We start from the raw sequence: 26,849 nt of genomic DNA, 5'->3' as shown, positions 1-26,849 counted from the left end.
ATGCTATTAGGTATCTCATCATCTACTAGTCTTACACCCAAATTATGCTAGTAGGTATATTATCATCTACTAGTCTTGCACAAAACCAATGTACGCTAGTAGGTATATCATCATCTACTAGTCTTACACAAATTCAATCATACAAATGAGGTCATAGGAATTATTCATCTATGCCCTCCATATTACAAACAATGAACATATACATATGCACTCACCTTGAATTTAGCTAATAGGCTCTACTTGATTATTATGCTCATTGTTATATTCTCCAGCACCTACACAACATTTATCATATACTATGAGTTTATAAACCCATTCCTTCTACAACCATTAACTAAGTTCATCATGAACTAAACCACTATAGTGTTTGCTATACCATTTTTTTTCATTATAATTCTCATAATATGATTTCTAAGTTCATATACTAGCCAAACACCAATTTTATGAAATTCCAACTATGAGGTTCTTCATCATTAACTTATTTTCTCAATCATATTATCAATTTCTATATCAAAATTCATTAGGGTTTTATTTAAACCCTAAACCCATAAAACCCCCAAACTATAAAATTAAGAACCCTAATTTAAATAATTCAACAATTAGAGTGAATTTCTTACCTCCAAGAAAAGAAATAATAAGAAGCAAATTGAAACCCCAATTTCTTCCTTTTCTTCTTGTAATTTCGACCCACACCAAACTAAAGATCAAAACCCTCAAATTATTTCTTTGCTAATTGAGTTATAGGGAAATTTAGAAGGAATAATTTCACTATTATTGCTAGATGAAAGTTTGAAGAATCAAGAAGGTTTTTATGGAAGAATTTAGAAGAGAATTAAGAAAAGAAAAGAAAAGAAAAGATGGAATTAGGAATAATCAAGAAAAGTGGTTGGCTTCTTTTCTCCATGCCACGTTTTCTTCCAAATAAAATGGGTATTGTACCTGCTAACCATTAAAGTTCCAACTAATTTAACCCATTTTCTCAAAACAAAATACTAGGAAACTAATTAAATGTTAAAACTATAAAAAAATAAATAAATTACATATTACCTTAAAATAGTGGGGTGTTATATTATAGTATTGGCTAAGTTGAGATAGCCAAAAAAGTGAATGTTATCTTATATGCATACTATGATGTGATGATAGGTTGAAAGCTTGAATTTGTGCATTTGCGGTTATTTTGAGTTGTGATTCGAGTCGCGAAGGAGGTGAGTATATTTGCATACCTTTATGTATACGTCGGGTCGATTACCATATGTTGGTGGATTCCGTATGTGGTAATCGACTTGGCGTTAAGCCTAAGTAGGGGCTAGATATATATGTGATATGAGGCCTAAGAACCTCTTGAAAAGTGATATGAGAAATTATTAGTCTATTGATATGTGATATATGAGGCCTAAGAACCTCTTGATAAGAATTATGGGGCATAAGAATCCCAAGTGAATGATGTGATATGTATGTGATTATGATTGTGTTGTTTTGCTTATATGGATCCATGTAATGCGTTAAAGTACCAAGGTGAGCATGTAGATATAGCACGACGATGTCATAGGCTACATGTAATATTCCTTGGTGCGTTGCCTCCTTCGTTTATATAAATGTATGCAAGTATATTCACTAAGCATTCGCTTATATTTTTAGTTGTTTACCCTTTTTATAGGTGGTTCTGGAAGAGAGAACTAGCTTAGTTGATTGAAGTTGTTGATTTTGGAAGTTGCTAGTGATCTTGAAGGTAGCATGCCTTTTTGTGAAAAAAATGGTATTTATGGTAGAAACCTAGTTTATCCCACCTCGTTTTGCTCTTGATATAATCTTGGTGTTTTGAATCTTGTGGTTATGTATCTTGTTCATTTTGGGTGATGGTAACTAGTCTTGTTAAATTTTGAAGTCAAATGAAAGTTTTGGGTTATGTGATGAAATGGGTAATATGCCCAACTTATGTTGAAATGTACATGTTATCAAATGTAACCTTATGAAACGTTTGTTCGCTTGATATGATCTTATTTGAGTCAGTGATAGTGTTTGGAAATGTTTGTTATTGAGTCGAAATGTTGAAAAATGTCAAAAGGATTTTTTTTGGTGTACAATAGAAAGCATGGCCTCTGTGCCACATAGCACGGCCTTTGTGTCGCAGAGCACGACTCTTGCAAAACTGCAAAGGTCGTGCTCCACTGTCTTCGAACCTTGAATTTTTTTCGAGCCTTCGTTTGACCTTTTTGGGTCCTGAAATTTATATAGTAGTCTATTTATATGATTTTAAGGAACATTACAAGTGTCTTTTCTTGAATTGCAACATTTTGATTTTTCGCAAAAAATGGCCGTATTTTTCTAAGTATGAAGTATAAAGTTTTGGTTTTTAATAATTACGCTTTCATTTGGGTTTAGTCGTTTCAACTTCGTTGATACATATTTAACATAATGAAATAACAAAAAACGTTGCATTAAAAAAGTTACATAACCAAAATATATAACAATATTGCTTCTATGAGGTTTATTTGTTTGTAGAAAATATACAACAATATTGCTTCTATGAGGTTTATTTGTTTGTATTCTACAAAAATATGTAAACCTTTAAGTTTACTCATTTATTATATTTTATATAATTATTTTATTTTGATTATGATGTTTAAGGAGTTTTGAAAAACATTATATCAAGAAAATTTGAATATAGTTTTGTTGTTATATTAAATTAAAATTACTAAAGATTAACGGGTGTAAAATATAAATCTACGTGACGCAACCATATCTTTTTATAGTTGATATTTTCCATATAAGAATAATGTTAGGACATCACTTATTTATTTATTTTCCTATAAACATTTTCTAGTTAGAGTAAATTATTTTAAAATAATTTCATAAATTGTATGATACCATGATGCTTAAAAAAAGCTATATTTTAAATTTAACGATTCTATTCTTTATCTCCTTCTTTCATGAGATCATTTTTTTATAAGAAATTTATATAGCTCTATCAAAACCAATTTTTAAAATCAATCTTTAAAAAAAAGGCTATTTTGTGATGTTATATTTACATTATTAATTTTTATTATTTAAATAAATATTTATAGTTTCAAATGGGCAATTCCAAGTTGTTAAAAGATTAGCAAGCAAGTTTTTTAATATGTGATTTTTGAAAAATTTTTATTTTTTATTTTAATGTCTCTGTCGTATACTTTAAATCCAACTTATCATATCAAACTTATTTTCATGAATAATGAATAGTTCACTTTACTTTTATATTTTAAAATTTATAAAAAAAATTCTGATGTAATTTTTTTTTTCTTTACGATATTTGACATTAGGTTTATTATTTTTTATGCTAATTAACATTAATAACGATTATATATTTTTTAGCTTATAAAAAAGTATCATAATAATGCTTGGGTATCGGCGAAATGTTTTTCAAAATAGACATATTTTGGGGTGTGTTTGTCAAAATAGTTTTTGCAAAATAAAATTTTATGAAACTAGTTGTAACATCCCAAACTTTTTAATTAACAGTTGACTAGGGTCGTTAAGTCAACACTATGTGTCCGTTAAGTCTTTATGAGATTTAATGATTGATGTGTATAACTGTTTAAAGGTATATTTTAATGCGTTGTAAGTGTTCCCTATAGGTATTTTGAGCTAAATATGAGTTGTTTGAAAGCTTAGGGACTAGTTTTGACATAGGGTTAAACTCAAAAACGGATTAAGGGTCTTGTAACCTATCATTAAACTCATAATACAGAGATTATACTCTTTCTTTGAAGCCCTAGCTGTCCCCTTGGTTCCATAGCATTCTGTTATTCGATTTCATCGTCGTTTGGGTGATTCGAGGGTCTTTTGATCAAGTTTTGCATTCCCTGTTGCTATCTTCAGTTAATTGATAATTAGCCACATTGATTTTATAAATAATAAGTCCTTTCAACCCGTTGATTTCTGGTTTTAGGGTTTGGGTTGGATTCAATTACGTTTATAATCGAATTTAGGTCATTACGGGTTTTAAATCGATTGTATAATGTTGGTATATGATTCAAGGATTAATTGGTGTTTTCAATAAGTGATTTTGGTCTTATTCTAAGTGTATTTGATGCTCATAAGACCTGGAGTTGTGTTAAAGTCGTTCGGGATGTGTTTGGTTAGGTTTTAATTGGTGTTAAAGTCTTATTCACGTCTGGTCGTCGTAACTCCCGTTATGGTTGTGTAACTCCCGTTAGCTGGGTAACTTGTGATACACCTACACTGTAACTCCAGTTACATTTTTTGTAACTCCCATTAGGCCTGTAACTCCCATTACAAATTTTCGTAACTCCCGTTAGGGACTGATTTTGTTAACATTTTAAATGACCATAACTTTTAAACTGTAATTCCAGTTTTGATAAATAAGCTATCCACGGAATCGTGAGAAAGTCTAATTTCTAATGGTAATGCTTTTAAAAGATGATGATGATGTCAAGTTTTCAGAAAGGTTAATTTAGTGAGTGAATGCTGAGTTCCGTCGAGCTATGTAAGCTCTATAGCATTAATCGAACCTCTGATGCGTCAAGTCTTGTCATGGGTCATGTTTAAAGGTATCTAGACCTGAGTTATGACCATAACTAAGTAGGTATTTGATTAGATCATTATGTCGTTTAATGATTATAGGTAGCGGAATATATACTTGCAAAGCTCGGTAACTTACATTATCATTTGTTGTGCTCTTCAACGAGGTAAGATACACTACTTTGACACGCTGAGGGTTCAACAAAAACATGGTTTTCATATAATAACTTCCCAATTGATATCTTGTTTACTTATGGTTAATCGGGATTACATGGGAGGTGATATGGGCTATGTATATGCATTTTAAAGCCTTGCTACCCTATGTGACGTTATGATATGATGTGGAATGATATGAAATGCTTTGAGTTGTTATGAAATACTATATGTAATGAACTATTATGCAATGAAAGATTATATGTAATGATATACAATATGCAATGACATATGATGTGTAATGATATGAGATATATGATGATGTACGTGATGTAACAATGTATGAGATGTAATGATATGATATGAAATGTTATGTAATGTCTTGAAATGAATTGAAATGTGATTATATGTGGATGATATATGAAATGTGCATAATTACATGGCTTGTTCATCTAGTTCACTAGACTTATTAAGTTGCCATGACATGTCCACGTATAAGGGCCTAAACGTAAAAGATGAATATGTGATGACGTTTAGGTAATGTGTACACCTAAACTATATGTGATGCAAACTGAGCTCGTAAACGATGTGAGAAGTGTTCAGCTTAACCCGTACTTGCCCTTGCCCGACCAGTGCGTATATGTAGTTGCTTGGGTGGCTCTTTGCAACATAATTACGTGGTTTGAGTATCTCTGGGTGGAGTGATTACCCACCAATGTCTCTGAACATACGGACTACTTCTGGATTGGCTTGCCAATCCTTAACGACACTGATGGACCGTTGAAAGGCTTATCCATCCAGTCGAGTGTGAGGTTCCCTGTTAGGTCTAATGACCGCCTACACACAAACTTACACCTTATATGATTTAACTAATATTGTTGTATATGATTTTTTTTATTTACATTTTGATATAAACTACGTCGCAATCAAAGACCAAGGTTGTGTTTGGCAGGAAGCTTTTAGGAGTTTTTAGGGGTTTCAAGCTTTTAGCTTTTAGGAAAAAGCTCTTATCCAAAAAAAAGCTTTGTTTGGTTGAGGAGCTTCAAGCTTTTAGATTTGGAGAAAAAGCTAGTTTTTGAAACGCTAGTATACATAGCGTTTAACACGAGCTGGAGGCTTTTAGCATATAAGATTACCTATATAACCTTAATATTTTATTTAGCGATAGAATTGTAAATGTGAAAGGAAAGAATTGTTCATTGGTTAAACTCTATTGGATCACATGGTTGAAGGAGAGTCGGTTGTAACACACTAACACATGCTTCCAATTTATTCTTATCTTTGTTGTATATGCTTAAAAAAAAAATTATTAGGATACATATCATAAATATAATATAATAAAAATATAATAAAACATACAGAATGTAATGTGAGTATGGGACATTATATATGGTTAAAACTTAGATAAAATATGTATACACACGTTGTATTAGTTTTTTTTTAATTTTATTTATGTCTATTTGTGTAATTTTATACATTTTACTAAAAGCTTCAGCTACTCCACCAAACGTTTAAAAATATCCAAAAATCTTTAGCTACCAGCTTTCAGTTACAGCTACCGGCTATCAGCTTATAGCTACCAGCTACCAGCTAGTTTTGCCAAACATACCCCAAATACATAAAACTTTTGTTATAAATCGAATTACTTCAATAGTTTGTAATGATTGATACACATTATAATTCGCTACCACATATGACATGTTATTTCCAATACTGAAGATGGGCTCGGGCTGTGCGATTTTTAAAAAACCATTCAAGCTCTCTTTTTAGTGACAAGTCGTCTAGGTCGTTCACTTACTACCTTCAACTTAGAAGAAAGTGGCAAAAAGCCTCGTAAGATGGATAAAATGGCAAAGCCTAAGAAGGTGAAGTAAAAGAGCAAAAGCTTTTGTGATGCTTTTCCAGATCCCACAAGTTCAAATAATATTGCAACCTGGAACAAATAACACAACAATGTATTATAATAATGACTACATTGCATGTAAAATTGAATATTTAAAGATATTTACTCCTTTTATTCATTTACATAGCATTTTCACTTATTTACAAAAGTTAAACAAGAGTTATTATTATTATTATTATTATTATTATTATTATTAAGGGTTATTTACTGAAATGGTACCTAGACTATCCACGTTATTATTAATTTCATACTTATAACTTTAAAATTACTCTCATAATACCCCAACTTATCAATTCTCCACTCGGACGATACCTGACCTGACGGGCGTCAGTTCGGCCGTTAAGTTGGGGTATAACTACCGTAAATTTTAAAGTTTTAGGTATGAAACCAGTAATATAGTGAATAGTTCAGATATCATTTATATAATTAACCATTATTATTATTATTATTATTATTATTATTATTATTATTATTTGTAAATCTTATTAATTTCTAATGAAAGTGATGTTTTTACTATAATAATAATAATAATAATAATAATAATAATTATTATTATTATTATTATTATTATTATTATTATGGTTGTTTTTTTTTAATTACGCAAAGTATTAATTAAGAATAAATAATTTTACAAAATACATTGATAATTTTTTGTAAATATTTACTTTTATTTTATAAAAGAATACTTTATTTTTATAAAAAAAATTATTGAAAATATTTAATTTTTTATTAAAATTATTAATATATCTAATTATAGCGCGGTGATTGATGTTGCACAACGTAAACGCGTCAAATATAAGACTAAGTGTGCGGATATTGGATATGGATTTCTCCCCTTCTCATTTTCTTCTTTTGGGGAACTTGAAAAGGATGTCGTGACCATACTAAAGTGGATCCAAAAGTTCTCCGTGACTTAAGACATTTGAGCACGTGCAACTGCTCATATATTTAGTAGGGTTGGTTTTGCTATAGTTAGAGGAGTGGGGGCTCATATAGTATATCGGCTTCCCACTAATTTCTTATAATTTCTATGAATTTCTAATAAAATGATGTTTATAATAATAATAATAATAATAATAATAATAATAATAATAATAATAATAATAATAATAATAATAATAATGGTTAATTACATAAATGATACATGGACTATCCATTATATTACTGGTTTTATACCTAAAACTTTAAAATTTACGGTAGTTATACCTCAACTTAACTGCCAAACTAACGCCCGTCAGGTCAGGTATTGTCTGAGTGGAGAATTGATAAGTTGGGGTATGATGAGAGTAATTTTAAAGTTATAGGTATGAAATCAGTAATATGGTGGATAGTCCAGGTACCATTTCAGTAAATAACCCTTATTATTATTATGGGGTTGTGATCCTTTAAAAAACTAAAATTTTCGTGAAAACTAAAAAACTGACCAAATACACTTTGTAACACAATGTGTTTGAACAATTTTTTGATTTTCACGCGCTATCATAAACACACTGTTATTTAAAACTTAACATAATGTGTCTCTATATTACACAATAAAAACACAATGTGTTAAAGTTAAAACACATTGTGTTAAATTCAGATTAAAGTGTGTTTTGGTCAGTTTTATAATTTCATAAAAATTTTAGTTTTCAAATGAACATTTCACATTAGTATGATGGGTATAACCCCACAATGCGTGCAACTTAATAATAATAATGAAATAAAATAGCAATGAAATAAAAGACCGAAAGAAAAATATTACATACTAGTACTATACTAATATTCGTATGATGTCGGTTTGCTTATATAAAGATCAAAAGATGTCACAATCCCTGTTTTAGTATATTAGTAGATACAAAATAAATTTTTTTTTATAAAGTGAGTTTCAATTCAGACGTGTTGGAGGCAATTTTAACCAGAGATTTTCTGGACCTCCAACCCCCTGCTCATGGAAAATTCCTTTGAGATGAAAACCCCAAGACTCGAACCTAAGACCTTGGGTAAACTCACCCCCGGGGCCTACATAGTGTATTTAGAAAATACCCCTAACCACTGGGGTTTAAGCCGGTGGTTAGATACAAAATAAAATATGGATGAGAATCTAGCAATAGTAAGGTATGAATATGTTTTTATAAATAATATTAACGCATATAATGCTCGTCTATAAACAGAATTGAACGATTAAAATTTTTGAACTTAAGAAGAAGAAAATAGTGACTCATAGACGGAGAGTTGGCTTTACGCCAAATAATAGATACCCGATAACCTATTTATAAAGAAAAGGTAGTGATATTGCTACAAAAATAATCAGACATCTACAACAAAAGTACAAATTTTATTATATAGTGCACAATTGTGTAATGCAGATATTGTTGTAAATGGCTAAATATTGCCGTAGCAATATCATTCCATGATCAAATAGACTAAGGGGGTGTTTGGTTCATGGATTTTTCAGGATTTCCTTGGAATTGGAATTGGAATTGGAATTTACATTCCATTTTTTTTTCCTATATTTGGTTGGCAATAAGGTTGGAATTGGAATTAAAAAAATTCCTCCAAATTCTCCGAAACACCGAATGTTAAATTCCTTCCATTTTAGGATGGAATCTCCAACTTTCCAATGGAATTCACAAAAAACCCATCCATAAATAAAACCTACCCTTTTCTTTTCTTACCTGACGTGCCTTTCTTCTCCATGGCTCCAGATCTTCATCTCAAAAATAATTCTTCCCGTAATTCTTCTTCAAGATCTTCATCTAAAAATACTTCCACAGATTTTCGATTTCTTTCAAATAGGTATCTCCTCTTTTTCTTTTATCTTCAAAAATCTTCATTCAATTCTAATTTTTACTTTTTTCTTCTCGTGCAAAAATTCAATCTATGTACTTGTTTTGCTTCTTTTTTTTTGACATATTTTATTATAGTAGGAATTTTTAAGTTAGAGTTTATTTTTATTATGTTTTATGTTAGTACCATCAAATATGTATATATATATAGATATATGTATATATGTAACATATATATAACTAATAAAGTGGTATATAAAATAAGTACTTGATTTTCAAGTGTAATATATGAAAATTTTATGGACAGGATATGGCTCGACTTAGTTTAACAGTCCGAAAACGTAAGCAGAGAAGACAAACAATGATTTTAGCTTGGTGGAACAAAGTGAATATTATTATTTGTTGGTTTATTGTATGTCTTTACATGTTGGTTAACTCATACCAAATTGATAAACCACGTATTCGATATACTTTGTCAAAAATAAGTTAGACGCTAAAAGATAATGTAAGTTATAGACTATTTATAAAAATAAATCTTATAAACCATGATAAAAAATAAATATAAAAAATTGATCAAAAGGGTAATTTTGTCATTAGACGTAAATTACATTTCAATTCCATTAACAAATTTAAAAACCAAACACTGGAATGGAATCTGATTTCCATTGAATTCTGCCAACCAAACACAAGACAGATTTTAAAACTTTCAGATTCCAATTCCTTCAAATTCCAGTTCCATTGACAGATTCCAATTCTTTTAAAAACATTATGTGAACCAAACTGCCCCTCAAAAGTATTGAGGAACAAGCCAAATGTGGCAGTGGCGCGCGCGTTAAGTTTTGACTACGACTTCATCAACGACGTATTTAAATCAGCTGGCATGTCATTTTAACACTTTTTATGGTCTAATTAAGAATTCGCTATCTTTTTTGTGTGAAATAACTCTAGCAAAGGGCCATATTACCAATATATATATATATATATATATATATAGGTTTTGATCATTTGAAAACTAAATTTTTTGTGAAAACTAGAAAACTGTCAAAACACATTATGTTCTGAATTTAACACAATGTGTTTTTAATATGTTTTTCGAAAACACATTGTGTTAAGTTCATATCACAGTGTGTTTGAACAATTTTCTGATTTACAACGCTATAAAAAACACACTGATTTAAAACTTAACACAACGTAATTTAGATTACACAATAAAAACACATTGTGTTAAATTCAGATCACAGTGTGTTTTGACAGTTTTCTAGTTTTCACAGAAAATTTAGTTTTCAAATGAACATTTCACATATATATATAAGGGTATATATATATATTTATATAGGGGGATGAGAATATAAGGCTGTCGGGTACCTAAGCTTAGGTGTGGAACACTCACATATTGTTTTTTTAATCCATAAAAATCATGGGGGCCCATGCATTTATTCATTAAACAAAAAATAATAAAATATTAGTATGTGAGGGGTTTCACACCTAAACTTAGGTGCCGGACAACCTTATATTCCCTTTTCCCATTTATATATATATATATATATATATAGGGTGACAATCAACTGAGAACCAACTTAAAATGAGAACAAATAAGAACACTTAAAAACTACATTTTGATGCATTAAAAGTCCATAAAACTGACATAGTGCAAAACTAATTATCATTATTTAAGTGTTTAACAACACATGGATCCGTCAAAATCGAAAAAAATATTGTTTTTTGTTGGATGCATCATTTTGATAATATGCATCCAAGATGGATGCACAAAACAAAAAACGTGATTTTTTCGATTTTGAAGAATCAATGTGTTGTTAAATACTTGAATAATGATAATTAGTTATGCACTATGTTAGTTTTATGGACTTTTAATGCATCAAAATGATGTTTTTAAGTGTTCTCACCGGAGTGTTACCCTATATATATATATATATATATATATATATATATATATTACTATGTGGACAATCAAATAAAAACAGTCTTAAAATAAGAACAGTGAGAACACTTAAAAAGCATCATTTTGATACATCAAAAGTCCATAAAACTAACATAGTGCTTAACTAATTATCATTATTTAATTGTATAACAACACATTGGCCTGTCAAAATCAAGAAAATCATGTTTTTTGTTTTTTGCATCCATCTTGGATGCATATTCTTCAAAATGATGCATTCACAAAAAAACGTGATTTTTTCGATTTTGACGGATCAATGTGTTGTTAAACACTTAAATAATGATAATTAGTTATGCACTATGTTAATTATATGGACTTTTAATGCATCAAAATGATGTTTTTTAAGTGTTCTCACCAATCTTATTTTAAAACTGTTCTCACTGGAGTGTTACCCTATATTACCAATATATATATATATACCTATATATGGGTGAGATATTTTGAGACCACCTCTTATTTTAGGACCAACTAGGACCATTGATTTTTATACACCATCATCAGCTACTACGATATACAAGACTTTTTTGTAAAAACACTAACACTTTCCGATGACGGGCCCACCAGAAAATCATGTATAAGTTAACTTACATATGTGTAAGTTACTTACACATGCTTACACATGATTTTTCTGTGGGCCCGTCGCTGAAAAGTCTTAGTGTTTTTACAAAAAAGTCTTGTATATCGTAGTAGATGATGATGGTGGTGTGTAAGTTACGAAAATCAATTGTCCTTTTTTGGACTTTTTTTAGCTGGTCTCAAATTATCTTTCCCATATATATATATTTATATATATATATATATATATATATATATATATATATATATATATATATATGTGATGTGATTACAACTAACTCGTACAATATTTATGTGTTCAATTAGGAAAGGGATCAACTGATCAAGACGCATAGATTGATTAAATTCTTGTTAAAATAAAAACCCAAATTTGTCAAAATTGGTATGTGGAAATCAAGAGATGAATTTGAGACCATATGTACTTTTGAGTTCAAATCTGATCCATATGTATTACGAGTATTTTACAATGGATTATTTTACATATGTATCGTTTCTAATTTAATTAGTCTTGGAAATGGAAATCATTATAATTAAATTCATAAATATACACTTGATACAAATTGGAATTAAATTCCTATTTAATTAAATCATGCAAGGATGTAAAACAAAGAGTGGGGAGGTTTGGTGTACGTACCAAAGCAGTGAAAAAGTAGACGCCATACAAGAGACATGTGATGGGCAGCCAAGATTTAGCAGCAGCAATACCATATATCGAAGCGATCGATAGAGGCCATGCTAAGAGAAGCTCGAGCCAAGCAATGCCAATGAAAAAATGAGGTCTTTCAGCTAACAAGTAATTCCCAAATTCGTAGGTAAACCAGGTTTTAAACTGTACAAGGATGTCCGGGAAGATATTGGAAGGAAGAATGGTTTGAGCATCAAGAAATGGGACCGCGAATGCGATTACAAGAAAGTAGAAGAACAAGATTGTGTCAAGTAGTTGAATCGATATTTCCATTGTCTGTTTTTTGATGATTGAGTTTGATGTTCTTAAAAAGAAGGACCTTCTATTTGGAGTAGGTCGATTGAATACAAGAGTTGACTTTGGATCTATCTTCTAAGTCATAGGAGGGGGCAGATATACACGTGCAACCGAATTGTTAGATGTGCACACATGTAAGTGTAAAGACAATTTTGCACCCCCAATTTCACTCAAAAGAAAAATGCAATGTATATAATTGATTCATACACAAACAAATACGAGTATTATATGTCTAGGCACTCATAAGTATGAACATTAGTTTAGTATAATATCAAGTACGTATATAGAAATGACCGCTTTTTATTTGCTGACACTTCAAAATGTAAAAAAACAAAGTATGTTTCGGCTAAACACTAAATGAAAAAAAAAAAAAAAAAAAAAAACTGCTCAGTGCCGTCTTCTGCGGGTTTTGAGCCTTCTGTATGGGAAGGTTAAGTTGTAGGCAAACCTTAACTCTACCTAAGTAGAGAGGTTGTTTTCATGTTCTACATTATCTCTACCTAAGTAGTGAGGTTGCTTTCATGTTCTACCTAAATGATAAAAAAGGCCTTCCAACCTTTACATGGGATGAGAATTGAACTCATGACCTCTGTCTCCAGATATCATAGTATTTACCACAGAGCTGTTTAAATAGTTGATGTTTTTTACTAAGTTCAAATCAAAAATCTCTCATTGACTTATGAATTAAACATTTTTTAATTAAGACTACTAGATCTATGCTCAATCAACAGGGGAGTGTAATGACAATGACGAATTGTGGTGCCGTGCGGTGTAAGCAACGATGGTGGGAGTGGTGGCGATATAATGGCAATGGAGGTGGTGCCAGCAGCGAGTAGTGTGGTTATTAGTTTAATGTGGTTTTGATTAGATGGAAGTGATATAGCTACAACAAATTTTAACCATCTATAAATATTCGGTTGTAAACTGCGTAATAATTTTATTTTTATCTTTGTTGTAGATGACTAAATTTTGTTGTATAAATATATTTTTCTTAGTTTAATTGTTGAATGTTGAAAATTGAAATTTAGAAATGAGATTTACTTTAAAGATAAAGATACAGATGAAATTATTGAATGTTTGAGAGTTGAAATTTAGAAAAGAAATTTACTTTATAATAATCAAAGATAAAGATACAAAGAAAGGACTATTAGTTAAGTCAACCAAACAGCGCCTAACTCTGTATTGTCTCAGATCCGTGAAAATGTTACACTAATATGTTTTTCTGGAGTTACAGATGCCTAATCCATAGATCCAGTCCAACTACTACTTGTCAGCGTATCTGAAAATCCAATGTTAATGACAATGTAAGATGAATCATATAAGAGAATGAAAAAGCAAATTAAGAACTCATTCACAATCTGGAAGTTTATCCCCCATTCAACTATGTCCTAAGTCTTTGTTTCAAAAAAGATCCATCGCAACAAAGTTACAGATCATCACACGAACTATAGAGATACCAAAACAGAAATCTCTACGAAAGGAGTGGATATCATCATCCTTATGATTAACGAGTCAAGCTCTCTTTTTTCTGAGCATAACGGGTCGTTTGCCAATTGCATTTGACTTGAAAGAATGTGGTAGTAGACCTCGAATGATAGCTAAAATAGCAAAACCCATGAAAGGGAAATACAACTTCAATATCTTTTCTGATGCTTTTCCAGATCCCAAAAGTTCTGATATCATGGCAGACTAAAAGAAAATGAAAAAATCATTCATCATATTAAAGCAAAACAACCTAAATAACAGAATATATGAATGTGGAAATAAAAAATACCATAGCAGTTAAAGTTGAAACTCCAAACATCAGGCAAGTGGTGGGCAGCCAAGATTTACCAACAACAATACCATATAGCGAAGCAATCGATAAGGGCCATGCGAAAACAAGTTGGAGCCAAACAAGACCAACGAAAAAATGAGGTTTCTCGATGAACAGGTAATATTTAAATTCTTGAGTGTACCAAGTCTTGAGGTTTATGAGAACTTGTGGGAATATATTGGAAGGAAGACATGTTTGAGCATCAAGAAGTGGTGCTCCAATGGCAAATACAAGAAAGTAAAAGAAGATGATTGTATCTATCAGCTTCATCAATGTGACCATTGTGTCCCTTTCTCTATTTATTTTTATTGATTGAATTTGATATTCTTTAAGGTAGAGAGATTATTGTTGAGTTATGAAAGGGTATTAGTGGGTAAAGCTATTGAACCTCTTTAGGTGATTGGACTGAATAGAATAATTTTAGAATGAAATGAATAAACTAATGAAATTGAAAAGAAAAAAAAAACAATTTGAATATTTAGAGATTTAAAAGAATAAACCAATAATAAAGAAAGGCTTAAAACTGGCTAATCATGTATGATAAATAAACAATCACATGAAGAAAGACACACATGTTCATATCTTTATAATCATGTGTGATTTTAAGATCAGATGTTAACTGGTTCAGTAAAAATTTTAATTTTTATCTTTAGTTTTAATTAGGGGTGGGGAAACAGAGTGAGAACTTAATTAGTGGACTTGACCGTAGCAAATTAGTTCAAAAACATAATCAACACTTCAGGTTTGAAAGTTAGTTCCCAGTTGCATAGTCTCCCGGGGTGAAAGTCGTACGTGATCAAACTCCAAATTGTCTGTGTTTAGTATATTGTGGGCTAACTGTCCCGAATTGATAAATGACTACTTTAAGAATCATACATGAAAACGAAACTTTTTTCTTTTCATTAATGATGTGGATATAATAATCTTAATCCGTCTTACAACAATATCATAAGCCTTGTGTATGTCTCCAATTATCAATGCAAACTAAGTTTCAGTGAGCAGTAGTGGTCTATTAACCCACGCAAATATTGCAACGAACGGTGTTGGCTTTACCCATCATGCTCTCTTTTTCCTGGACTTAATTGGTTGTGTACCATTTGCGGTTGATTTTTGAGAATGTGGTAACAAACCTCGCACAATAGCTAAAACGCCAAAACCCAAGAAGGGGACATATAACTTTAACAGCTTTTCTGATGCCTTTCCTGAGCCCAGAAGCTCTGATACAATTGCAGCCTGTAAAAGAAGTAAATAGATCGATTGTTCATCATATTAAGACCGAATGATTCAAGTTAGTTGCACCTTATTTCTCTTTCTGTGAGAATAAATAGAACATTGTATCATGAGATGAACTAAGCAATTGGTCCTTTTAAGTTTTAACTTGTATGACCAAGTAAAGAATTTAAGATTACTTCAACAAACACTCAGAACAAACATTCATTCTAAAGGTTAAATCCATATCTTTTCTTCGTTTGACCCCTCTTAATCAAGCAACCGATTCCCCTTAATGTGAAATTCTGGCTCCCTGATTATCAAAATTACTTACTTTCATCTAATTTACAGTCAGATGCCCAAACTACCAAAAATAACATGGAACTAGATAACCTATCCTGCATTTTCAATTTTTCACACATTGCGATGGCTTGACATCTAATAAATTCCATCATAAGTTTAGATCCAGATACCCTCGGTACCTCACCATATAGCATTTGTTCTAATCTTAGGCATTGGCTAATATTAAACCTAAAACTTGTGACTTCTAGCTTTCATTATTATAAACTTTAAACAATTAAACCACAATAGATTTGATAAACTTTCTGTATTGTGAGGGGTAATCAATATGAATATCACATAACCCACATCCACCCCAAACCAAACCAAATCCAAATAGCCCCAAATGACAAATGGATTGGGCAGGTTATTTGGTTAATCTGGATAATGAACTACTTTATTCTTAGGTGGACTAAAATAACAGTTTTAAGATCTTCAAAATCATTAGCTGTAAGTACAGAACCAAAAATTGCAAATTCGAACAAATGACTTTAGAATCAAGTAAAAAATGTCCCTATAAATAATAAACAAATCAGAAAGTAAGAAGATAGAGGAGGTTAAGAATACCGTAGCAGTTAAAGTATTGACACCATGCATCAAACAAGCAGTGCGAAACCACGATTTCCCAGCAACAATACCATACAATGAAGCAATGGAAAGGGGCCAGCCGAAGAGAAGCTCGACCCAAACAAGGCCAACGAAGAAATGCGGTTTCTCAGTGAACAAGTAATCACCATGTTCATGGGTGTACCATGACTTGAGGTTTTTGAGGAAGCCAGGAAAGATATGTGAAGGAAGACATGTTTGAGAATCAAGAAGTGGAGCTCCAATGGCAATTACTAAGAAGAAAACAAACAAGATTGCATCAACTAGCTTTGTCAATGCACCCATTTTTCTGTCTTTTTGGCTGATTGAACTTGGTAATATTATTTTTCAAGAGGTTTCTTTCCAAGTTGAAGTTGATAAAACTATGAAAATGGCTGGTGAATTTAGTAGTCACGTGTAATTTGTTAATGAGTTGTCACTTTGAATGAATCTAGATCTCTAATTGACATTTTTAATAGTTTATAAAATCGATCTATGGACTTTTATTGGTTTTGAAGACATGTAAAATGTTTTCTTAGTACAACATGGCCTTGAAAGTTGGCACCAATTTGGTCACTTGAATTGGAGTTTTCAAATCACCTAATCATAAAAAAGAGAAATGATATTCCTACAACATATTTTTGCCGTCTACAACAATACATGCATTATGCAGTTCTATTATGTGCATAAAAATTAATACATTTGTTGTAGATGGCAAAATTTTGTGGTAGAAATATCACTTCCACATAAAAAATAACACTTGCCAATGAGCTTTAGCGAGGAAATGAAGGAAATCTAACATGGGTTTTAGTGTTTTGCCCTAGTTGGCTTTTGGTTGACGGGTTTTTCCCAAACTTGGTGGCTTAGGTAGGATTTGACTACAGATTGATGTCTATCATTTGCGAATGTATGAGGTGTCTTTTACCAAACCCCAGGTATGGAAGCAATATGAATATACTGCCATTGGGTTTGCACATACTCCTACGATTCACCTTTGTTACATACTCCTATCCTACAATTCAGGTCTGTGAAAAGGTGCATCAAAAATAAAAATGCTAAATTTGATATGTTATTTTTAAAAGTAAACATTAAACACTTACTTTACAAGACAAATGTACCAAGACCAATGAGAAAATCACGATTTCTACACCCAGTTATAACAATATTATAATCCTTGATTCTTAAGAATTCATAAAACTAGGTAACAAACATGCATTGATTCATTACACAAATCTACTGATACAAAAACTGCAAAACTCTAAATCGAACTTTCATGTGGATCAGCACGAGATATGAAGATTTGAGATAGCTTCACCCCCTGTGCAGATTTTGGGAAACCATTCAAGCTCTCTTTTTCCTTAACATAGCAGGTCGTGTGCCAATTGCATTAGACCTTCGAGAATGTGGTAACAGGCCCCGCAAGATGGCTAAAACAGCAAAACCCAAGAAAGGAGTGTACATCTTCAGTAGCTTATCTGATGCTTTTCCAGATCCCAGAAGCTCGGATAATATTGCAACCTAGAAAACAAAAACACATGAACAAAAATAGAAGGAATGGTTTTTATACTTTTATTGTTCAGTCCTGTTTCTGATTCACTTTCATTCTTCATATTCAGTGAACAATAATTTATTTAAATGACCCAAACTGATTGGGTACCAGGCCAAACTGGTAAGATTTTGAGGGTGGGTCAAAACAGATACTTGATCTCGCTTTCTTTTTTCTGTCTGTGTACTAGTTTCATAGATAATCAGTACATTACATATTATTACAAAAGGTATTGCTGAATTAATGATCCAATTCTTTTGTAGGAGGCTGTCAGAAGTAAAAACTTGAATATGCAATGGCTGACTTTTAACCCATTTAAACGTTTTCTATTTTAGCTCAACTTTTTATTACCTTAAGCCCATAACCAGAAAACTAAACTGAATCGATGTGCATTTTTAATGAATGGTTTAAAAATATCACTACATACAAAGATTGAGAACAGAAAATCAGAGTACAACTGTACAATAGAATAAGCAATAGTTTAGTTGATATCAAGCAAACAATTTATCTTAATAAGCAGTATGCCAATTCCATATGATGGGCTAAATGACCTATATAGCAGAAAATTACTCAGATTTAGCAGGTTAGGTCGATCCAAGGATTAAAAAAGTTCTGGACACAGAGGTCTGAATGATGGCTAATACGGAATTATCAGTGCCGTTGTATTGTGTATCAGACTTAAATTACTCATTTTGACAACCTTTAAACCAATTTAAACAATTGTGATAATGACATAAATTTAATCATGATAAATTGATCAGAAGAGGAGGAAATTAAAAACATTTAGAGGATTTAGTAGATAAAATAAAAATATAGAACAGGAATTAAAACTCTCTAGCATTCATTGGAAATACGCTAGTCACTCAAAAGTCACCAAAACATAATAATTCACCAATGTGAAATACTATTAAGCCATGGGTATTTTTAACTTAGATGGCTAAAATGAATCCCACCATCAAGAGCATCAAGTTGTCTAATTCAGTATTAATTCCAAGGAAAACACAGCTGTACTTACAATCAAATGCAACAGCTGCTGCACCAATCATATACTTAAATTTATCTACATTCTCAAAAATAAAAGTATTCACATGTTGTCCTACTTATAAGTTTAGGAACATTGAATTAAGGTCCCAAGATACTTGGATGAATGTTCCATATGGGTCATAGTATCTTGTTCTGTTCCAATTTAGTAGATAGAAGTAGATTTGGTTTTTTATTTTGGTCATTCAGTATCCTCCGGTTAAATAAATAAAACTATAAATTTAGGATTTTTGTTCCAATTTGATTCACTGAAAGCAAGTTTTGCACTGCACTAAAACAGATTTCAATTCTTGAATTAGATATCATACTGCAATCTGGTTGGTTAGTAACACCATATCAGCGTTCGAGTAAAACAAAGCACACTAGCGACTAGCCTATATGAAAGATGCATGAAAGTACATTGCAACCTAATGAACTTCGACCTATATACTAAGGTTATATTCTGACAAATTGTAGACGTGTTTAACTTTTCTAAATGTTCTCAACTGTGGACAAAAGACTGAAGTACTTATTATATTTCAGTACTTGTACCTTCATGTATCAAACTTCCAGTTAATAGTTATTGTATGTCTCTACTCTCTAGTGACCTCCTTGTCAGGTAGGTGGCATTTTGTTGACATGGAAGCCATATAAGTTGTCATGTTAATAGAAACGGCATCATACATGTCAGAGGTCAGATAGTCACATACATGAAATGGCAAAATTTGAAAGTTTGGTACTTACATAAGTTAATGTTAGATTAGGCAAACTTGCATACATAGGTAACTTGCCATACAGTTATTCTCATTTTTTAATATCAAAATTTCAATTTGAGTACATAGACTACTCAAATTGTTTCAACTAACGTTAACCATGAAGGGTCCAATAAATTAGCACATATAAAAGCAACTTGGCTGTATAACCTTCAACTTTAACCACAATGAAAAACTGTAACTGGTTAAGGTTGATTTGAATTATCAATGGTACTTCAACCAAAAAATTTAAGCATAGCAAGCTACCCATTTATGCATTTTTCCCTTCAAAGTAAGATGCATAGTAGTAGCATTCGAGTGTAAAGTTTAACACATTTACAAAACTTTAACTCTTCGGATTTTTGCCACTAACCAACTATAGTATATCCACATTCGAATGTAGTCTCATTATCTTCTAACCCTAAACCAAGATACATCAATTATATACAAACACTAATAACTTTCCCTATTTTATATGTTCCTTTAGGCACTTAAAACACTAGAGACGACCCTGTTTTGTTTTTTTGTTTCTTTGAAACTAGGTATCCAACCCGCTTTACGAGCCAACTAATCCCTAGGTGACCACCTGTTTTGCAAGCATTTCAGACCTCCGCGGTCAAAAGGAGCATATTTTTTTGCTCCTCGGATTTGAACTTGGGACCTCTAGATATATTTATTCTGACAGATCAAGCTTTTACCACTAGGCTTTGAATTGGTAAAAGTGTAAGTAAAGCAACAAAAAGTGTGTAAAGATGAAGAATACCATACCATAGCAGTAAAAGTGGAGACGCCATACATCAAACAGGTGGTGGGCAACCAAGATTTCCGAGCAAGAATACCGTAAAGCGAAGCGATCGAAAGGGGCCAAGCGAACAGAAGCTCAACCCAAACAATGCCAATGAAAAAATGTGGTTTTTCAGAGACCAGGTAATCTCCATATTCATGGGCGTACCAAGTTTTGAGGTCAATGAGTAGTTGTGGGAAGATATGTGAAGGAAGACATGTTTGAGCATCAAGTAGTGGTGCTGCAATTGCTATTATTAGAAAGAATATGAACAGGATTGTGTCTGTTACCTTCATCAATGCCCCCATTTTCACTTCTTTCTTTCAGACCTGTTTTTCTTTGTGAATTTTGTCTTTCAAGGTTGAACAAGTTGGAGGAGTTGGTAAATCTGATCAGTTGACTTTTACATTATGTTCTTCACTTTTTTAAGGAATGGAAAATAAAAATAAAAACAATAAAATTCAAAATTAAGGATAGAAGGAAAATAAAATGATAAAAAAAAAAAATGAAAAGCCTTTTTTTAATTGATTTTTTTAAAAAGATTTCTACTTATTTCTAAAGTTATTTGAAAAGAAAATAATAATTTATTAACACTTCTAATTATTTCATAAGGTGTCATAAATCAATTGATATCGCCACTATATTTATGTGAAGCCGTTGAGCCTAGCGGCATTCATCTCAGGTAAAGTGTTATGTTTTGAATTTTCAAACTTAACTTTGACCTTAATTAAATTTGTTAGTGTTTGATACTACTTGATGAAAATTATATAAATTAATTCGTGTTTTAAAATGATTTCTTTATTACAACTTTTATCAAGTCTTATATAGCACCAAAAATATATATTTTAGGCAAAAATTTATAAATAAAGACTTTGAGAATAAAAAATAGAGTAAATTACACTTTTCGTTCCTAAAGTTAGCAGGTTTTTCAATTATCATCCCTAATGTTAAAAAATTACAATTTTAACCTTAAAGTTGACAACATTTTGTAATCAAGATCCTTCCCCTAGACGCCGTTCATTTTTTCCCGTTAACGTACGCACGTGCTAAACACGTGAAGGTGTTAATGCCATTTGTCCATTACACCTTAGGGACGAAAAGTGAAAAACATGTCAACTTCAGGGACGAAAAACGTAATTTACTATATATTTTTATTTATTATAATATATATATAATAAAAGTAAATAATAAATAATAAATAATTATCTTTTTTTCAAATTCTCAAATTTTTGCTACGAACTATTGACGTAGCAAGACCAGTCTTATGTTTGGTGCTAAGAACACTCGTCGGTAAAAGTTACATCATGTACAACGTAATGATTAATGTCTAGCGTGCATTTGATAGATATGCAAGATTCTGTAGTTATACACTTCAGTTTTGCCGTTTGCTAATACATTGGTCAAAATCACTCTCATGTAAACCTATTTTAACATTTGATAGATATGCAGGTATGCGTTTTTTACTTGGTTCTTCGAGCCCTTGACACTGTTGGTATGTTTTGTACCTCTGCACACAAGGTCTAATCTGTTACAGGCCCTGTATTATCTTGAAACCTGGTATCAAATTACATAAGTAGGCTCTTAGACGTTTTATCTGTGACGCGTCTCATTGACACACCTACTTTATACAAAGCAAATAAGAAAAATGAACAATGTAAAACTGATGTTTTGAAAATGAACTAAGCGTCTCAGCCTAGCTTGTTTCTATGTTTTCACTAGAGCAATTATGGATAAAGTATTTGCCTAACTTGTACCCAGCCAGCCCTCAAAGAATTTCGTTTCATCATATGAAGGATTTTAACAACTATTGTGACTCTTCCTGATTTGATCACGTTCACTGTCTTGCATTTTGAATAGAGGATGATACAAGCATAGATAGTATGATTAAGATACCAATTCTGATGGAATTTCATCGGCATATCTATGATCCTGATTGGCAATTCGAATGTAAGTACTAGAGCTATTTCGCCCTCAGCTTACAACTCCAGTTTTCTTCATCGTATATGATATACTTGCCGATTCATCTTTTTGAAGGTGGTACGCTGGAATACAAGATTCTCATGGACCAGTTTCATAATGTTTCTACGGCCTTTTTAGAGCTTAATCGAAGGTTACTTTTAAGTATAACTATTAATTGTTGACTCTAAGGTATCATATAATGTATGGTTGGTGGATGGTCGATCAATAAACATAAATGAAAGAACACATGATACTTTCTCGTCTTATTCGTTGATTTTTCTTCATGCTTTTCGATAAAATGTAGAGGAACGGCATACATAAGTCATATGCACAGACCAGATGGTTCATTCGATATACTCAGATACAAGTCAGGATATATATACTTCTCAATAGGAATCCTAATAGAAGTACAATTTGACATTTCTCGTGAATAGATGTACTTATTCAAGTATTTTAATGTCTTTAGGTATGGGCTTCTCATTTGTGTTTGTGTTACATAGACTTTGTAATCTACAACTCTCAAACTATTCTGCAGTTATCAGGAGGTGATTGAGGATATTACTATGAAAATGGGTGCAGGAATGGCAAAGTTCACATGCAAAGAGGTACATATTCTCAGTGCACAAAGTATCATTGATTTCGCCATCTTACTGAGCATACTGGTTAAACATGGCTTGTGTGTATTTGAAAGGAAAAATGAGCCTCTTTTTTTTCTTTTTTAATCTAGACATCATAGCTTTTCTCATTCCGTATGTATGTATCATGCCATCATCATTCATGGATTTCTCAAAAACCTCTTCTTTCTTTGTCGTGGTAAATATGTCTCTCATTATATAGAAAGTAAATTAAAATATTTTGAATGCCCTTAATATTACAACTAGGCATCATCTGACATAAAAATCTTGCCGTCACTTTAGCTAATATTTTTGGGCCTTGTAGGTTGAGACAATCAAAGACTACGATGAGTATTCCCATTATGTTGCAGGACTTGTTGGATTAGGATTGTCAAAACTCTTTTACGCCTCAGGCAAAGAAGTTTTGTTTCCTGATTCTCTGTCCAATTCGATGGGCTTATTTCTCCAGGTAATCTCTGATGATCTCTTGAACTCCTTGGTATTTCGAGCCTGCCGTTTCCTCATGGCAGTTGGAACATTGTTTTGACTTTTTGCAGAAAACCAACATTATTAGAGATTATCTCGAGGACATTAATGAAATGCCCAAGTCACGTATGTTTTGGCCTCGCGAGATCTGGTGTAAATATGTAAATAAGTTAGAGGTATATCTTTTCATTTGCCGGAGCAAGATATGATGTCACTGACTCACTGAGTTAAAATCTTATCTTTCACTTGTAAGTACTGAGTGTAGAAGATAAGGGTGGCAACTTTGAACCATTTATCTATGAATGGTTGATTCGGGTTAAGATTTATCTTAAGAATCAGATCGGTACAATAAAACTTAATAGATTGAAAGGAAGCGGGTCAAACAAGTCTAATGAATTCTACCTCAATCTGTTTAAAGAGGTATACTATCATTGGCATGGTAAAATAAGGTGTTTTAGAGCTATCCAAACCAAGTTTCTTTTACGGGTTTGGCTCGTTTCACGATCTGCCTGTTTTACCTCATATATATTGGTTGAATCACATGGCAAAGTTCTCCTACTAATGATTTTTGGCACTGAAACTCCCATCTAATCAGTTCTTGATAATATGTGCCTCAGGATTTGAAACACAAAGATCATTCAGAGAAGGCTATTCAATGCCTGAATGATATGGTGACAAATGCTTTGATACATATTGAAGATTGTTTAAAGTATATGTCTGACTTACGTGATCCTGCAATCTTCAAGTTTTGTGCTATACCACAGGCATGTCTTTCAGTTTTTCATTTTAATATCCTACTATATAAATGATTAGTATTTGAAATTCAATCTAAAATGAAAAGATCTGAATTTCTCGTAATATGTAGGAGAATGTGATTTCACTCAGTATTTTCTTGATTAACTGAACATCAAAATGCTATATTGATGTAAGCTGAATCAATACTACAGAACAAGTATTCTATTTGGACACTTTACTGAATTAGTAGTATTTTCTGTCAGATTATGGCAATTGGAACACTAGCTTTATGCTACAATAACATTGAAGTTTTCAGAGGGGTAGTGAAATTAAGACGTGGTAAGGTTACTGTTTGCCTTCTACTGTGTATTTTATCGATTTTCCGTCGTAGTAGGTCACATTACTCACCCCAGTAAACATGACAGCACAATCTCATGATTCTCATCCTTGTCTCATTTTCATTAAAATAGTATTTAACCAATATTATGTCGTTTTTTGAATAGGAAACCTTTTTATGGTGAAAAACATAAATCATATAGATGAATAGGTTCTTATCAACTTGTTCAGGAGCACAATTGTATTCTGCCAAGCAATCTTGTTTATATAACAGAAAAACTAATACTAAAATCTTAGGAATATATAAGGATACAGACGAATTTCAATGTCTAATAAACACAGTGTATTCTACAATACCCTTCAATAATGATTTTTACTGTGATTTTGTCACCGACAACTATCTGATTTTCTTAGGTCTTACTGCAAAAGTAATTGATCGAACTAAAACTATGGCAGACGTGTATGGTGCATTTTATGATTTTTCATTTTTGCTCAGGTGCAAGGTATCATATTCATTTCATTCATCAATCTGTTAAAATATGTCCTTCTGATGATACATTTATTTGGTTATCAAAGAAAGTTTCTGCATTTACCAGGTTAATATGAAGGATCCCAATGTCCATACAACGATCAGTAGGATAGAAGCCACTCAGAAAATTTGTCGGGACTCAGGCACCCTCACCAAAAGGTACGTTGGTGAAATAAATAAATACATCAATAAAAAAAATGAGGATGCAATGGTGATCAGTTATCTTTAATGTTGATTAACTGTTTCATATATTCCAGGAAATCATATATAACTGACAATGAGCCAAGCTACGGTCCAGCTCTGGTAATTTTCTCAAACATCATCTTTTCTTTCGATCCAATCTATTTTGCAACAACAAACCATGGTCTTTATGCAGATTGCTTTTCTGATTGTCTTACTGGCAATTCTTTATGCGTAATTGTCTTCTAATGCACTCAACAAAACCAGTAAGCATATTTTCTAACTACGGACTGCTCTTGTCTGTTCATTTCATCGCAAATGTAACTATAATTGCTCAGTTACTACTCTTGCAGAACTTGCATTGTCAGAATCCTGATATTAGATGGCCGTCCACTAGCTAACATGCAACTGTAACGCCCTTATCAATTGTCCAATATATTCGTTGTTAGCGTACACGCACATTATAGGTATGGATGTTCAGGCGGATTTGATACAAATTTTCTGGTTCATTTGCTCATTTCATGAACCAGTAGGCATGTAATCCATGTTCAGGGGAATTTCATTCGGAAAATCTGGTTCATTTGCTCATTGAAAGAATCAGTAAAATGCATGGATTGTGTTGACACTCTACATTGCAGATACATTTGTATGTGCCAAGTTTGGCGAAAGCTTGAAGTCGATTGTTATGCATCTGATAGGGAACTCATAGAACACGCTTTATACATCTATGTTAGTGTTTGTTGAGAACAAATACAAAAAAAGATGTTAATGTTAGGTCGAGTGATATTTTAATGTTTTTGTTTAACGTTGCAAATCACAAAATTAAACTCAATGAAGTTATTAAACGTAATAATAGTTACTTAGGCTGTTTAATATGTATCCTAAAGAGTAAAGAATGAGTCTTGCGGCAACAACTAAAAATCAAATTATCACATTATTTTTGAAATTGTAACAGATCAAAGGTTTGACCCCCACACTTACAAAATGCCGAAAATGGCCAGATGTCCGGATGAAACTTGAAGTCTTTGATGTATATTCACCCTACTTCTTTCATCATTTGTTAATAGAAAAATACTATCATCTTATCTCAATACACTAATTT

At 31.8% G+C, this 26,849-nt stretch overlaps 4 protein-coding genes and 1 pseudogene across 4 annotated transcripts; 1 reads left to right on the top strand and 4 right to left on the bottom strand.

Annotated features, from left to right (window-relative positions):
• Positions 1–6,164: 6,164 nt before the first annotated feature.
• Positions 6,165–12,971, bottom strand: LOC122585674 (sigma intracellular receptor 2-like). The gene is made up of 2 exons (XM_043757801.1): positions 12,510–12,971; positions 6,165–6,607 (listed from the first exon to the last, which is right to left on the bottom strand). The coding sequence occupies exons 1-2, from the start codon at positions 12,831–12,833 to the stop codon at positions 6,428–6,430; spliced, it is 504 nt and encodes a 167-aa protein (XP_043613736.1). The 5' UTR covers positions 12,834–12,971; the 3' UTR covers positions 6,165–6,427.
• Positions 12,972–14,032: 1,061 nt separating this feature from the next.
• Positions 14,033–14,971, bottom strand: LOC122586096 (sigma intracellular receptor 2-like). The gene is made up of 2 exons (XM_043758203.1): positions 14,632–14,971; positions 14,033–14,546 (listed from the first exon to the last, which is right to left on the bottom strand). The coding sequence occupies exons 1-2, from the start codon at positions 14,953–14,955 to the stop codon at positions 14,370–14,372; spliced, it is 501 nt and encodes a 166-aa protein (XP_043614138.1). The 5' UTR covers positions 14,956–14,971; the 3' UTR covers positions 14,033–14,369.
• Positions 14,972–15,550: 579 nt separating this feature from the next.
• On the bottom strand, positions 15,551–17,183 carry LOC122585429. Its single transcript, XM_043757563.1, has 2 exons — positions 16,789–17,183; positions 15,551–15,906 (listed from the first exon to the last, which is right to left on the bottom strand). The coding sequence occupies exons 1-2, from the start codon at positions 17,110–17,112 to the stop codon at positions 15,730–15,732; spliced, it is 501 nt and encodes a 166-aa protein (XP_043613498.1). The 5' UTR covers positions 17,113–17,183; the 3' UTR covers positions 15,551–15,729.
• Positions 17,184–17,921: 738 nt separating this feature from the next.
• Positions 17,922–21,328, bottom strand: LOC122584900. Its single transcript, XM_043756975.1, has 2 exons — positions 20,893–21,328; positions 17,922–18,324 (listed from the first exon to the last, which is right to left on the bottom strand). The coding sequence occupies exons 1-2, from the start codon at positions 21,214–21,216 to the stop codon at positions 18,148–18,150; spliced, it is 501 nt and encodes a 166-aa protein (XP_043612910.1). The 5' UTR covers positions 21,217–21,328; the 3' UTR covers positions 17,922–18,147.
• Positions 21,329–22,231: 903 nt separating this feature from the next.
• On the top strand, positions 22,232–26,123 carry LOC122610510 (annotated as a pseudogene).
• Positions 26,124–26,849: the final 726 nt, after the last annotated feature.

Source organism: Erigeron canadensis, chromosome 1, assembly GCF_010389155.1.
Source record: "Erigeron canadensis isolate Cc75 chromosome 1, C_canadensis_v1, whole genome shotgun sequence".
Classification (NCBI taxonomy): domain Eukaryota; kingdom Viridiplantae; phylum Streptophyta; class Magnoliopsida; order Asterales; family Asteraceae; genus Erigeron; species Erigeron canadensis.
Note: the sequence above shows the minus strand (reverse complement) of the source record. Positions and strands in the feature narration are given on the sequence as shown.